We start from the raw sequence: 16479 nt of genomic DNA, 5'->3' as shown, positions 1-16479 counted from the left end.
ACTACTGAGTGTCCTGTCATTTGCACCTTAAAAGAATCTTGATTTTTATTTAAGGTGGTATTTATTTTTTTGACTTTTTGCTAAAAATAATTTGTTTTCAGAATTTAGATCGTCTGTTTTTTTTTCATGGTTTATTATAAATTTTTTACTAAATAGAAAAAGTCAAAATATGTAACTTTTTCTAAATAGAAAAAATAATATATTGATTTTTTTTTAATACTTAATAGAAATAAAATATTAGAAAAATAAACAACTTAATATTTAACATTATTAAACATTGAAGTTCTATTTACAATTAAATGAAAAAATAAACACCACCTAAGTTTATTCGTGGTGGTTGATGACATTCCCTTAAGTCGTTGAGAAGTTCATTAAAGAATACGAGATGTTGTGTTGCAGATGTGAAAATAAGTGTAAGTGTATATCAATGTTAGTCCCGCTAGTAAAAGATAACATATGATTTAGATAAAACGGTATACTTGTTCTTTTTTAATGAATTCTCTTTATGATTTATTAGCCTTGTATTTTTGTATCTATAGAGCATCTAGTGTCAATGAATGGGACTAATATTTCACCATATCCCATAAGCAAATTACAAAAAACTTGGTTATTGGGCCGGGCTGGCCGCTTCTTTTAGATTCATTCTTCAACTCAGCCCAATCCACAAAGTTATAATCCAATACAAGCGTCGCTTGCAACGTAGTGAGAAAGAGGAAGAAATCAAAAGGGAAAAGCAATGGCGAGTGAGGCGGCAGGGATGGAGAGCGGCGCAGCAGGGATGGAGAGCGGCGCAGCACCAACGGAGGCGGCCAAGCAGCCACACAGGCTGGAGAGGAAGTGGACCTTCTGGTTTGATAACCAGTCCAAGCCCAAGCAAGGCGCGGCTTGGGGGACCTCTCTTCGCAAGGCTTACACCTTCGAAACCGTCGAAGAATTTTGGTGGTATCTCTCTCGCTCGTTATTTCTTTAATCTTTGGTTTCGATATTTTTCTTCTGTTTGGTTGATGGGAAAACACGCCGGAAAGTAGTGGAACTTTAATTTTGGATCTTAGATTTACCCTTTATTTTTTTAGCTTAACACCAAAAAAAAAACACACACACAAAAAAAAGAAAAAAGAAAAAGAAAAATGGAAAAAAGTAGCAACAACCGCTCAATTGAACGATTTGATTAGTTTATTTTAGTTTTTGTTTTCTCGGACAATGGAGGGTTAATTCTCGTGAGCTGCTTGCTTTTTCATCGGTTTGCTCTTTCGTTCGTCTCTTGGATTTGGTGGGATGTGTTCATTGGAGTTAGATAAGGGATTTCTTTTTTTTTTTTTTTTAAATTGAACAAAATTTATATTGATGTTGTTGTATGGTGTTTTGTTAATTTCTTTCGCTCTCTGTTTGGTAGCCAAAAAGGGAAGGAAATATAATTCTCAATCATATGTTTTGGTTCCTTTGGTTCCCTGGAAATCATTGTTTTTCTTGCTTTGTTTGATTTGTTTGAGTCAATTCTGCAATATTTCCCATATTGGGATTGATTTTTTTTGTATTCTTTTTATCAATATCAGTTTTTTAAATCAGATTCATTTATGTACCTTCTTACACATATTGAAAACTGAACGTCTTTGTGCAGTTTGTATGATCAGATATTTAAGCCCAGCAAGTTGCCAGCCAATGCAGATTTCCATTTGTTCAAAGCTGGGGTTGAACCAAAATGGGAAGATCCTGAGTGTGCAAATGGAGGCAAATGGACTGTTGCCAGCAGCCGAAAGGGTAACCTTGATACCATGTGGCTAGAAACGGTAAAATGTGAACTTTGCATATAGTTTTCTGGATCTGACAATATTTTTGGGAGACATGAGCTGTTGGTTCATTTTAGAGTTGAACATATCAGCAAGTTGATAATTGATGTGTTTTATTGGGTAGTTGATGGCCTTAATTGGGGAGCAATTTGATGAGGCTGATGAAATATGTGGTGTGGTTGCAAGTGTACGTCAAAGGCAGGATAAACTTGCTCTGTGGACTAAGACAGCAACCAACGAGGCTGCTCAGGTTCTAAGCCTTTTTCTTTATTTTTTTTGTTTATTTATTTTTTAAATTGGTATCAGTAATCTTAACTTACAGTTGGCTTTGGTTAATTCATGAATGATTGTGTAAAACTTAAAATGATAACTTTTCTGTGGAAAGTGGTATGCATCATCAATATGCATCTCATATTAAGTATATTTTATAGTACACGTATAATACATGTTATGATGTATAAGATACATGATGTGTGCAGATTTGACTATTTTCTAATGGCTTTTGAGGAAAATTAAATTTAAACTTCACTGAAATAAAACTTTAGAAACTCATTTTTGTTTTCTTTAGCTTCAGTAGCATATTATTATTTTTTTGTGGCACCTTTTTCTAGTGTTTTTTTTCCTGTGGTGGGGAGAGGAAGGAGTTGGTGAGGGATGAACAGAGTGTTTTCTAAGGAAATAATTATGAACTTGGAATGTTTTAGCTCCAAACCAATGTAGTGATAACCTTGTAATATGTATTGCGACATATTGCACTTTATATTTGATGTATAATGTGATATATTGTGCATCATAAAGTACAGTATATCCTGAAATATATAACATTACAGCCGCCCTGCTTATGTGTGTATGACTTCATACACAGGAACAAAGTTGCATGATTCACTAGGCATGCAATGTGGCAATTAGAAAACATTTTTTTCAGGTTGTCCTTTGTTTTATCTTAAAAAAAGAGAGTAGGATTTGGGTTTTTAGTATTCTGATTTCTATTTTACAAAATTCCAAATCCTTCTCCCCATTAAATATTTGAATCAGATCCCATTTCTTTCACCACCTGTTTATACACATTATGGGACCTGGTAGATACAAGTTTGTTGTGATGTGAAGATTTGGGATTTGACCATTAGATGTGACTTGTTTATGTTTATGTTCCCTTTCATCTTGTTTTAGAGAAAATATAAAGCGAGTGGCAAGTTACGCTTATAGTGCGAACATATATACAGTTATACACACAATTATACATATCCCCATACTCTATACAATCTGATATGCAGTTATAATTGTTTGTGCTAATAGTTTCCTTTTTGATATATTGTTGGGTATTTGTTTGGAGGTTGTGTAGTGCTTTGTGAAACTTAAAAGTTAGAACTTGAAACTTTTGGCATTAAATATATTCAAGAATGTTATTGACAATTTGATACAAGTATATTGATTAATCCTATTGATAAATATCTTATTTTAGTTCTTTCTTGCAAAATACCTATGTTTTATATGCGTTATTTTTTTTTTTTAATTTTTATTTTTATTTTTTAAAATTTTCAATATCTGTTTGCCCATATGTAAAATACTTATTGTGCACCATAGGATATAGTATACTACAAGAATGGAGGAAAATGATACATGATGCATTTTACTAGTTGACGACCATGCTTTAAACATATTCCATAGGCACATATATCCTTACTGTTGAGTGACACAAAGAAAATGGTATCTTATTCTTCAAGAATGAGTACAAAGCAAATATATAGACTTTTACCTACCTCCCCCCAACCCCAAAAAAAGAGAGGCTAAACTTCCACCAAATAACTTCTAATAATGCTTTAACACACCCCCTCAAGCTGGGGCATACATGTTTTACTAAGACTTAGCTTGGAACATATGATAGAAAGAAGATTTCTCCTTAAAGCTTTAGTAAACACAACACTCAATTGATCTTCAAACTTGATATACGGAGTTATCACTTTCTTGCTCATCACAACTTCTCTAATAAAATGATAGTCCACTTCAATATGCTTGGTTTTGTCATGAAACGTTGAGTTACTGACAATGTAAATAGCAGCTTGATTATCACAATATATAGTAATGGCCTTTTCAAGAGAATATCCAAGGCCCTATAGGTTTTGAATCTACATTAACTCACACATTGTATGTGCCATAACCTTGTATTATGCTCCAACCTAACTATTACAGGATGCTTTTTACTCCTTTAGGTAACTAGATTACCACAAACAAATGTATAATACCCATTAGTGGACCTCCTATTAGTTGAGGATCCTACTTAGTCCACATTCAAAAAACTCACAATGTTAATGTTGGAGTTGGACCTTCTTTTATAGAGTACTCCCATACCTATAGTACCTTAGGATTCTACATACTACTTCTAATGAATTTGCTTAGGTGCTTCCATGAACTGACTAACTGTTCTAACAGAAAAGTAATGTTAATTTGTCAGGTTTAACAACTATCAAATAAATGAGTTTGCCCACAAGACTTTGATATTTTCTTTTATTCGAAAGTACAGGGCTCTTATCTCCATTAAGGTTCACATTTTGCTCCATTGGAGTCTTAGCTGGCTTTACTCCTCACATGCCATTTTCATTATGCAAATCCAATGCATATTTCCTTTGGGACAAAACAATCTCACCTCTACTATGTGCAACTTCAATCCTAGGAAGTAATGCGATAACTCAAGATCATTTGTTTGAAAGATCCTTTTCAAGCAATCTTTCACTTTTTCAACACCTATAGCATCACTACTTGAAACAATAATATCATCCGCATTTACAAGGAGTACTACTATGTTTGTTTCCCTCTTGAGAACAAATAATGAGTGGTTAGAGTTACATCTTCTAAAACCAAATGATAGAATAATGATACTTAATTTATTAAACCGAGTTGGAGGAGATTGCTTTAATCTAAAAATAGCCCTATTTAGTTTGCAAATTCTAATTTTTGACTCCCCTTGAGTAACAAACCTAGGTGGTTGCTTCATATAGACTACCTCACTTAAATCACCATATAAGGATGCATTTTTCAAATCTAATTGATATAGATGCCACTCGAAATTAATAGTTAAGGAAATCAGAATACAGACTGAATTAAGGCAAGCAAGAGGAGAGAAAGCCTCAAAATAGTCCACATCATATGTTTGAGTATATTGTATACCCTTTAGCAACTAACCAAGCCTTCAACTATTCTATGGTCCTATCTATGATGATATTTAATAGTAAATGCCCAACGACAACCTATAACATCCTTTCCTCGAGGCAAATCAATGAGTTCCCATGTACTTCTATTTAAGAGAGCATGCATCTCCTCTTCTATAACCTTCTTCCATACACTGTTATTTAGAGCTTCCTTATAAGACTTAAGAGTGGAAATAGAGGACGAGACATGAGCAAACCACCAAGGATAGTGAGTACAATTAAGGTTACCTTTCTTAGGTGCTATAAGAAGGTTGAATCATCAAGAATTAAGGGAACAAAAATAGGTGGTGGTATGTGATCATCCATTAACGAGTCTGGAGGAGGTAGAAATTGAGTTTGATGTACTTCACTTTCTCTAACTAGTCTTTTTTGTGGATACAGATGTAATGGTTTGTCAGTCTTAGATACAAAAGTATCTATAACAACAAGAAGAGTGATAAACTTAGACTGAGATAAGTTATTTTCTAATTGTAAACCATGATAAGAAAAATAAGTAGTCTTAAAGAGTGTTACATTAGCACTAATAAAGTATTTTCGAGACACAAGATCAAAGCATTTGTATTCTTTCTAAGTTTTATAATATTCCAAAAATACACATTTGATGAATCAAAGATCAAGCTTGCCTTTTATTTGGAGAAAAATTATGACCAAAGAAAACACATCCAAATACTTTTGCAAGGAGAGGAAATAGGGGGTGATCAAGAAATAACATAGAATATGGAGTCCTTTGATGCAATATAGAAGAGAGTAACCGATTTATCAAATAACGTGCAATTAGAATAACATCCCCTCCCTCAGTAGGATTTTGGAACTCGTATGAAATATAATAGAATGAGCAACATCCAATAACTGATGAGTTTTCCTTTCAACAACCTCATTCTATTGGGTGTATATACAAGAAAATTGGCGCACAATTCCATTTTTATTACAAAAAGAGGAAAGAGAACTATCATTAAATGCAAGGACATTATTGGATTGAAGAATACCAAATGAATTTTTTATTTCTTGATAAAAAATTTAAACAAGTGAGGTACTTCAGACCTTCTCTAAACAAAAATAACCAAGTGACTTAAGAACAATCATTAATAAAACTAGCAAGTACCTAAACCCCTAAACATTAGGGATGCAACATGGACCCTAAGTATCTAAACAAAAGGATTTGGACTCTTATCATTAAACCTAGATGGAAAAGATAACCTATGATGTTTGTCTGGTTCACATGACTCACACTTAGGCTTATTGGGCAACTTTGGAGACAATTCTGAGGAATATACCTCCTCAAAAGAAGCATGACCTAATTTGTAAGGTCATTGGAGAGGAGTAATAGACAAGGAGAGCAACAACTTCTGACATATTTCTACCATGAGACTGGATTTTTTTTTTTTTTTTTGATACCATGAGACTGGAATATAGATTGATTATTGAGATAATAAAGCTCATCTCACTCAAGTCCTCCACCAACCATCCTCTTCGTTTGGAGATCTTGAAAAACACAATGAGAAGGAAAAAAGATAGCAACGCAATTAAATTGCTTAGTAAATTGAATAACAGATAATAAATTAATAGGAAATTTAAGTACACATAAAACAAAATTAAGTTTAAAAAGGAGATGAGGGAATGAGATGGATCAACCCTTGACCAAGAACAAAAGAAGAAAATCCATTAGCGAACAGAATTGAGGATGTATTAGAGGACTTAGTTAAGTGAGAAAATTGGGAGGATTCTCTAGTCATATGATAAGAAGTTCTAGAATCTATAACCCAAAGGGAAGAAGAACAACCATAATTTAGAAGAGCATGTGTGTATGAATGTGCTAAGGTATCAGTAGGAGCACTAATGTTGGATTGCAAGGAAATCTTTGAGGATTGTTGTACCAGTTTGTTATAATCATCTAAAGATAAGGTAATAGACTCACTGCTACCACTTGTAGGTTGAACAAGAGTAGGAACATCAATTCCATCATTGGAAGAAGGGAAAACCTGATTAGTCCATGTAGGAGGACCAAACTTATCCCAACATTTATCTGATGTATGATTTGTTCTACCATAATGTGAGCTTTGCCTGTCACTTCTAGCTCTGCCTCTGCCTCCTCCTAAACCTCAGCCTTGGCCTCAAATAGGAGGACCACCTCCACCATGCAGAAGTATCGTTAAGACATTCCTTGATGAAAAGGACTATAAATGCCTTAAGCATGGAATGGTAACTTCTTTCTATCAAGTATACCATGTTTGACCTCAACATGTTCAGAATCAAGGATTGAAAGAAATTTAGCTACCTGGAACTCTTCCCTTTGCCTTCTTTGAACCTCAATATCAATAGACAATGGGTGATACATATTCAGACCCTCCTACAACCCTTTGAGGGATGCATGGTGCTCACTCTAGGTTTGGCAAAATATTTTTTGCTTAAAAGTATGCCTCTTTAACTACATCCCATATTTGCTTTGCAATTTCTAGAAACATGAAATTAGCACTAACATTGAGTTCTATACTGTTCTACAACCATGTCATTATCATGAAGTCATCCTGTCATTCATCAAAACTTTTAGATTCTTGGGGAGGAGGATCTTCTATGAGATGTTTTGGTTTTCCTTTTGTCACAATCACAACTTTAGCCCATAATAAATAATTAGGTCCTTTTAGTTTTACTGGAATAATTTGAATGCCAATGCTATCTTTAGATTTATGATCATTACTAGATGTCATACTTGCACTTAAAATAGGAATGAAGGGATGTTAGGAAACTTGCAACGCTAACACATACGCTACATTTGCATCACAAAGTACAACCAATCACATAGGCGCTCATTCTAGAGGTCATTGTAGCAATATTATAATAAATCACTGTAGCAGAATCACTATAGCTCGATCCTATGCCATGTATTGTAGCATTACATTGTAACATTCTTTTTTCAGGGCTACAGTTCTGAATTAAACTTGCTCCAATACCATGTTAAGTGAAAAAGAAAATATTGTCTTATTCCTCAAGAAAAGAGTACAAAGCATGTGCATGTATATAAAGAATTTTACAAAAAAAAACCCAAAAAGATTAAACTACCCCTTCCAAATAACTACTAATAACTCTCTAACACATTCTATTATGTTGTTATACTTGAATATTCTTTTAGTTTCTCTTTATGGTATGTTGATTGGGATTTGCAAAATTTGGAACTTTTGGACTGAGTATTTATTAGAAGATTTTTTTTCTTGGATTTTATGATGAAACTTTGCATTAAATGTTGTATTTTGTAAACTTAATTTCATCAATCCTTTAGGCTTCATTTGGACCTTAGAGAGTTTGAAGGGAAGTACAAGGAAAAGAAAAAAAAGAAAAAAGTAAAAAGTAAAAAATGGAAGGAAAGAAAAACAGTAGGAAAATAAAATGGAGATTTAACATTAATAAAGTGTTTTTACATGCTTTTCTCAATTTATTTATATTATTTTCTCTTCCATATAAAGAATGAATTGAAAATTCATATGTTTCTAAATAATCTTACTCATAAATCAGACATCAAATTTTGGATCCTTCGTTGCTGTTTTCCTTTTGTTAGTACTTTGTGTGATCCAAACAGATGTTATTATGAATTATGAAATTGGTTTTATATTGCTCTATATTTCATTGTAGGAATATTTATGTGTTTTATTTGTGTGAATCAATTTCCCTATACATGGGGGAGAGGGGCCAGGGGCAGGACTCATGATATGATACGATACATGATTCAGAAAAGTAGTTATAAATTATAATGCAACTTTAGATGGTAACTACCTGTTCATGTTGCTTGTTTTTGTGAATTTTCTGTTCTACCATTAGGTAGTGACTGCTCTTCTTCTTTAACTGTAATTCACTTTCCTTACTAGAATTATAAATAATTTTGATGGTTAAGCTTTAGTTTATAATTTTACCGAAACTTCAAACCTTGGAAGATATGAAAATTTACTGTGGTTATTGTTGTGGAAAATTGAGAAATGCAAGGAAACTATTTTAGTTGAAACTTCATGGACTGTTAAGCATACAAGCAAAATGATTGCACCTTACATAAGAAAAGAGTTGTTTAATAGTATATTTCTGCTTATTCTGCAGGTTTAAGTGAAAATAATGTTCTATGTTTCCAGTCTTGGTTGTTGGGCTTGTATAGGGTGGTTTGACCACCAAAATACTATGGGGCCTTGCCACATTATCCCTCCATCTGTGGGGAATAAAAGAAAAAGGAAAATTTCTTCATTTTGAAGGATGGATGACCTCTTTATGACAAAAGCCTGGTCAAGTTGATAGTCACATTCCCTCTCAAAAGGCATTTTAGGTTTGATGAACAGACTTAGGTTGCTTTTCTTTGGTGCCTATCTTCCATTGTCATTTGGTCAACTATTCCATGGATCTCTTGATTGTTGCTTTTACCTTTTTCTATAAACTATTCCATGATTCTGATAAAAAAATAAAATAAAATAAATTATTCCATGCTGGCATTTTCTATTTGGCCTCCAATTTAACATTTCTAAATGCCCATTCTTGAACAAAATATCACAATGATTTTAAAGGCCAAAAAGGCATGTAATCTGATAAATTTGATTTGATTCTTGTTGTGCAGATGAGCATTGGAAGGAAGTGGAAGGAGGTCATTGATGTCACCGATAAGATCACTTACAGCTTTCATGTAAATAGCATTTCATATTTATCTCATGAGTTTGGGAAGAAGTCCTTTTCCTCAATCACGTTGGTTTGGTTGTGTTGCAGGATGATTCCAGAAGGGAAAGATCAGTCAAAGTTCGATACAACGTGTGAGCACGTGTTGGTCATTTTGTTGTGTGAGTTTATCTCCTTGACGAATCAAGATTGCGACAAACACCAAAGAGGCATTACCATTTTGTTCGTGTACTTTTCAATATAAAACATTAGTAATTGAAATATTTTTCATGAATGACCCATGCGGTTGATGGATGTAATGTAATGGATTCTAGTTTTGTCCACTGCCTGAGGCTGTTTGCCATTCCTTATAGATATTGTAATGGGAAAACCTGACTTGCTTGTTTTCTGGGTTCTCCCCTTCTTCTTGTAGCTTTCCATCAATTACAATGATATCTCTGCTTTAAGTTTTCTCCTAAATTCTAGGAAGTAAATGTTAAATATGCATCCACTGTTGTTACGAAGCTGTGAGAGTTGGTAATGATCAACAGGATCTCTATCTTATAATCCACCATTGGAAAGGGAAAAATAGGAGATATTTAATGTACTTTCATGATTTCATAGGGTTATGGAATTGATTACTTGAAGTTAGACAGAATTTTCTTATTTTTTATAAAGCACATTCCTGATACCTTCATGACCTTTATCCCAGTAATTGAAAAATGAAATACTAGAGCTAAACTGAATACATATAGCATGCTCAGGGAAGCCCAGACGAAGAAAGTATTTACATCTGGAAATCCATAAAAGAAATTAAACATTTCTCAAACATTTTATATTCCATCATGCAAGGAAGCCAAGTCTCTCTCCGTTCTTCTTTGCCAGTCGAATCAATCCTTGTCTCTGCTTCGCGTCCGCCCCTATGGATTTGCAGAATTCCGTGATCACCTAACAGTATTCAAATGAAAGATAGAAAAAATGAGCATCATCATAGGAAATAACATCTAAGAACCTGAAGAATAAGCAATTTAATGATGAATTTCACCTGAAAAAACTAGGATTAAATGATAAAGGAAATTAATACCAACAGTTTCAGGAGTAAATGGTAGAGAGATTGGGGGGAGGATTCACCTGTGAGTGTAGAGCAATTGCTTTGCCCCTAAGCTGATTGAAGGTCTTCTTTCCAATTATATTACGCGTGACGACAACAATTGGAGCAAAAAGACCCTTTCCTTCGTTTACATTCTTCATCATGGGCCTGAGTCTCACCGGCTTTCCCACTGGAACATTGGTCCGGACCGACCTGGCTAGCGCCGCATAGTCTTCACCCGCCATGGAAGTTCCCCAGCTTCCATGGAAGGAAGAAGTACACAAACCCCCTTTAAACCCAGTTGCACAAACCGATGTAGCCATTGAAAACCAGAAGAAACAACTAGTTCCTCTAGCTACAGATATGTAGAGCCTCTTCCTCTGCTTCTCACAACTTGTGGTGCAAGGTTTTGATGGCTTTTCTCTGCTTCAGGTTTTTTCTTCTCTTTCTTTTTCTTTTTGTTGTTGTGAAGAGATATGTTTTGGTGTAATTTCGAGAGCCTGTGGTTTTTTATTGGACCGTAGTGTTGAGAGTACAGGAGGAGGTCTGAGAGCCACACATCCTGATGGCTTGGATTTTTGTGTGGCTTTCCTGAACGCGTATGACACTTGGATGTTTTTCTCTTTATGGTCCCCATTTTCTTGGTAGAAGATCTGAACCTGCCTCCCGATGGCTTTCTCTTTCTTCTCAATGGGACCCCCTCCATGGATGATCAGTGATCACAACCGTCCAACTCAGAAACTTCGTTGGGTTTTGTGACTAAGTATAACGCATCCGACGGTGTTGAAGTTCCCAGGACTCCAACGTTTAGACCTCACCATTTGGAAGAAGGTCACAGTCCCACTTGTCTACCATCACCTGCATGTGAACCAAATTGTTGGAGAGGGCCGGTGGTCCGCAGCCATGCTATTCTCTTGAACCTCTGTTGAACATGAGAAGTATGAATTTTTTGACCATAGATGTAGGCATCATAGGAAGGTTCTAAGAATAGAAGCTGTTACGATCGAATTTGTGCTCTGTAATTGTAGAAAAAAACATGTGTTAGTGTTGAACATGTATTTTCCTTGTTAACGTTGTCTGTTTCCCAAGTTAGCCAACAAGTGTCCGGTTGTTAATGTGAAAGGAGGAATTTGGGCAGTGTTGCTTTCTAAGTAAAGCCTCTTCCACCTTTTCATAAACTTGCAGACAAGAGGCACTTTGTGTGAAAGATGGTTACATTGAGAATGATGATCACCATGGCTGATTTAAGCCTTTGATCTTGTCCTAGACCAGACTAGAAGTTTTAAGTTCTAGTTGGAACCAAAGCTAATAACTTATGTTAGTATGTGACAGAAATTCCTTCATATCTTTTTCCAAAAATTGTTATTGATTTCTATTGTTTCATATCTATTATATTTTGTATAAAAGTTATTCTAATTTTCCATTTTTAAAAACAAAAAAATAGGAAGTACATTCAAATAAGCATTTAGTTATATATTTTTAGACTTTCAATACTTGCACATATGACTTACAAATTTAAAAACAATGGATGTGATAAAAAATTAATATAATAAAGTTTAAGAGATTGTAAAAGATAAGAGATAGTTATTAATTGTAAAAGATAGAAGGATTCATGAAAGGAAGAAATGTAGTGCCAAAACTTAATGTCTTAAAAGATAAAAATATTTCAAGTTTGTATTGATTTTTAAGAAGTGAATTGAGAAAAATAGAAGTAGTAAAAAGGTTCTTAATACTGTATTATGAAGTTATATTTATTATATTATGAATTTTTGTTATATATGTATCTTTGTGTGTGTGTGTACTTTATCAATTATTAATTTATAATTCTTTGGGCCCTTAAAGATTTCTAAAAATATTATTATCTTATACGGTTAATGAGGTTATTGATTTAGTACATTGACCCAAGTTGGAACCAGACGATTTTATTATTTAAGTAAAGTTATTGATTTATTAAGATAAAATTTAACTATTAAATTTCTTGTATGCATTTGCTTGTTTGGAAGTTTGGGATGTCTCCAAGGAGAGACTACTTCACACAAGCATGGGTTACCTCATTGGGGATGGGGTTGTGGGGTTTCCTTTTAGTGAAGTCTTCTTGTTGGTTTGTGCATCTTATAACTCCCACATTCATCCATATTACTTTAGGGGTGCATAATGTGTGGTGCAAGTACAATATTCAACTATCCTACCAAATCATGAAAGAAGAATCCAAAGAGATAGACTACTTCACACAAGCATGGGTTACTTCATTGGGGATGGAGATTGTGGGGTTTCCTTTTAGTGAAGTCTTCTTGTTGGTTTACGCATCTTATAACCCTCACATTCATCCACAATACTTTAGAGGTACATAGTGTGTGGTGTAAGTACAATATTCAACTATCCTACCAAATCACGAAAGAACAAAAAAAAAATGGCATTTAGCACACAAATATCCATGCTAGGACAAGGATTATACAAGTGTTCCATTGATCATCATGTCTCTATTGGCACATCCCCAAGACTCGCTTTTGTGAAAAACTAATTTTATAAATATCGTAGTTGCCACTTATTTCATTAATTTTTTAAGGGAAAACAAAATAAGAAATAAAACCCTAAAAAAATTGACTTATTGTTTTGGAAAAAACATATCTTTGAAAACTCAAGTCTAAGTTTAGGGGTTAGGTAACTTATCGAGAATGTACCATAATAGTAGCACCCCTTTAAACCTTAAAATTGGTCTTTATTAAGTAAGTTGAAGTAATTATGACAATCAATAGGTAAATGAGTAGATACCATTGGTCAAAGTATATATCAAAACATGCACACTCAATAAGCAATAATCACAAAAAGTGGAGAACATACCTTTATAACTTGTTAAGCGCTTCCATAAAACAAAATAATTAGTTCACAAGCAATAATATCATAACATATACAATGTGCATTCCACCCAAGATCAATAAGCAATGACATATCAACACAAAGATCAAATAAAGCAAAGCTAACCAATAACGTGAAGTAAGCATACATGCTAATACACACAAAGAGGTAAAGGAAGGAAGCGTATCTTGATCAATGTTTTATGAACCGGACCGATCATTGAACCGGAAAAGTTACCAGTTCACGGTTCATTGGTCGAACCGACGGTCAAATCGGTGACGTTATAAATATATATTTTATTATTTTATATATTATTAAAAATTAATAAATTAATAAATTCTATCTAAATTTTGATAGCATCTACTTTGTTTGTTGAGTTTTTTTCACAATTTTTTTTACTTGTAGAAGTCATCAATCATCATATATGATATTTATAACACAATATACGATGTTATACATTCATAATGTCAATAAACCCAATATTTATCAAATAATCAAACCATTGCTATCCTATAATAACCAAATTATCAAAGAGTTGTTAACTTAACACATTGTCCATAATAGATAATACAAATGTCAACCACAATACTTAAATAGTTACTCAAAATATAACAAGTCAATGTTTGAATATTCATGAAGATTTTTGCATACTAATAAATATAAAATTCATGTCTTCATTCATTTTGGAAATTGGAATATGGAGATTGAAAATGAGCATCTGGAAAACCAAAGTTCTCCACATCAAGCCCTTCTATAGCCATGCCACCACCATCCTCATCATTTACAAAAATATTGAATATATATCAACAAGAAATCATTTTTGAAGAAAAAAAAATTATTGAACTTTTATAAGTTTAAATATTCTACTAACCAATGTGAGAACTTGAACCTTCCACTTCATTTATTGAAATTGACCCTTCTTCATATAAAAGATTTTCCAATTTTTCAACATCTAGCTCTACTGGCTGATCCTTATCAACTATCCAAAAATCAGTCTCATCAATGCATGCATAGTCGATGGGATCATAGATTCTTTTCTTGTTATAGAACCTAAAAAAGAAAAGTATATAATTATTCATAATTGTGAATAAAAGAATTTAAATTCAAAATAACTAAGAAAACATTTATACCGATTTTTTAGCCGCAAATTGTAATGAACATATACAAGATCATTAAGCCTTTGATGTTCCAATCTATTCCTTCTTTTGGTATGTATACGTTCAAAGACACTCCAATTCCTCTCACACCCAGAAGACGATGCAGTTTGGCTCAATGTTTGAATGACCAACTTTTGCAAATATGGTGCACTGTATCCATGTAGCCTCCACCATTCATCTAGTTACCATTTCACATTAAAAATAAGAAAAAAAACATTAACAAGTTTAAAATATTAAATAGTAAGTAGGTAACTAATGAAAAAGAACAAACACACTAATAAATGAAAATAATCTTTTACTAGGTTGAAGTACTTAACATGAAGAATAAACAAAGTCTCTTTCAAAACTTCCCAATTGATCACGAAACAACTTTATTTCATTCATTGTATCAAGCTTGCCTTTCAGAACTTTCTGGTCAATAACATCTATGACACCTCCAATAATGGTTGACTTATTACAAAAGTTTTCCTGATCATATTGGAAACATGGATTCAACCAATAAGTTGTTGAATGAATGTTTTCTTTATTTGTTGGTCCCAACGTTGCTTTATGATTTCTGTACAAGGCTTGTATAGTCTTTTGTTGTAGTTAAACAATTTCTTGATGCCTAAACGAACCCTATACATGCCTTCATACACATATCCCATCAAAGGCCTCTCATCACAATCAACAATACACAATAAGCGCATTAGTGGAGACATAAGATTCACAACAATCAAACAATCATTCCAAAATCTATTATCCAAGATAATGGAAACTACAACTTTGCTTTTATTACCCTTTGAATATCTAGAGTCCACAAAGATTAACTTACTAGTCACCAAAGCTTGCAAGTTATGTTTATGATCATGAAGGCTTTTGAGTGCAATGAATTTAGTAGCAAAGTGAGTTGCACCAGGTTGGAGAATCTCCATCCATCCGACTCTTTTTTTTCAACCAACTTAACAAAACAACATGATTATACACAAAAATTGTCACATTTGATGCACGTCTTACAAGTTCAACAACATGATCCATCTTACCAATATCCTTAAAGATCAAATTAAGACAATGAGCTGCATAAGGTGACCAATTAATGTGTTTATGCTTCTAAGAAATCAATCTCCCCACGGCCACATGATTTGCTGCATGATCAGTCACTATATGAACTACATTGAGTGGACCCACCCATTCAATCACCTCATCAAATAATAGAAACAAATTAGTTTCATCCTTGACAATGTATGAAGCATCAATAGATTTCACAAACGATATTCCTTCAGGACAATACAGAAGGAAGTTGATAGTGTTTTTTGTCTATTATTTGTCCAACCGTCACCCATTATTGTACACCCAACTTTTGCCCAAATTGCACAATAAGAGTCCACAAGTAACTGAACTTCCTTCTTGGCATCCTTTTAAAGATTAACCCGCAGCTGATGATAATTTGGACCTTTACAAGATACAATTGACATTATAAGGACCAATTGCAGATATAACACCCAACATTGACTTGAAGTAGAATGAATTCACAACATTAGTAGGAATGCATGCATTATAAAAGAATCTCCCAACCGCCATATCTGCTCTCCAAATAGCTTTTTTCCCAGCTAATACACTCCTCATGGAAGGTTAAACTCCTTGAGTATTTCTTAGTACAAAATACTTATTAACTGTTGATTTTTTTCTTTTTCCACTACTAACTGCCATAGGACTTTGCATTTCTTGAACCTGTTCTTCACCTTCTACCATATCCCCTTCAAATTGTGACACATTAGGGCCAT

The 16479-nt window shown here is 33.6% G+C and overlaps 2 protein-coding genes across 2 annotated transcripts; one reads left to right on the top strand and one right to left on the bottom strand.

Annotated features, from left to right (window-relative positions):
- Nucleotides 1–705: 705 nt before the first annotated feature.
- Nucleotides 706–10116, top strand: LOC117914688 (eukaryotic translation initiation factor). The gene is made up of 5 exons (XM_034830132.1): nt 706–942; nt 1619–1787; nt 1912–2037; nt 9579–9644; nt 9725–10116. Exons 1-5 carry the CDS (start codon nt 737–739, stop codon nt 9770–9772), a joined length of 615 nt encoding a protein of 204 aa, XP_034686023.1. The 5' UTR covers nt 706–736; the 3' UTR covers nt 9773–10116.
- Nucleotides 10117–10261: 145 nt separating this feature from the next.
- LOC117914689 (protein PROTON GRADIENT REGULATION 5, chloroplastic) lies at nt 10262–11184 on the bottom strand. Its single transcript, XM_034830133.1, has 2 exons — nt 10745–11184; nt 10262–10561 (listed from the first exon to the last, which is right to left on the bottom strand). The coding sequence occupies exons 1-2, from the start codon at nt 11024–11026 to the stop codon at nt 10457–10459; spliced, it is 387 nt and encodes a 128-aa protein (XP_034686024.1). The 5' UTR covers nt 11027–11184; the 3' UTR covers nt 10262–10456.
- Between the last annotated feature and the right edge of the window lie 5295 nt (nt 11185–16479).

This window comes from Vitis riparia, chromosome 5 (assembly GCF_004353265.1).
Source record: "Vitis riparia cultivar Riparia Gloire de Montpellier isolate 1030 chromosome 5, EGFV_Vit.rip_1.0, whole genome shotgun sequence".
Classification (NCBI taxonomy): domain Eukaryota; kingdom Viridiplantae; phylum Streptophyta; class Magnoliopsida; order Vitales; family Vitaceae; genus Vitis; species Vitis riparia.
Note: the sequence above shows the minus strand (reverse complement) of the source record. Positions and strands in the feature narration are given on the sequence as shown.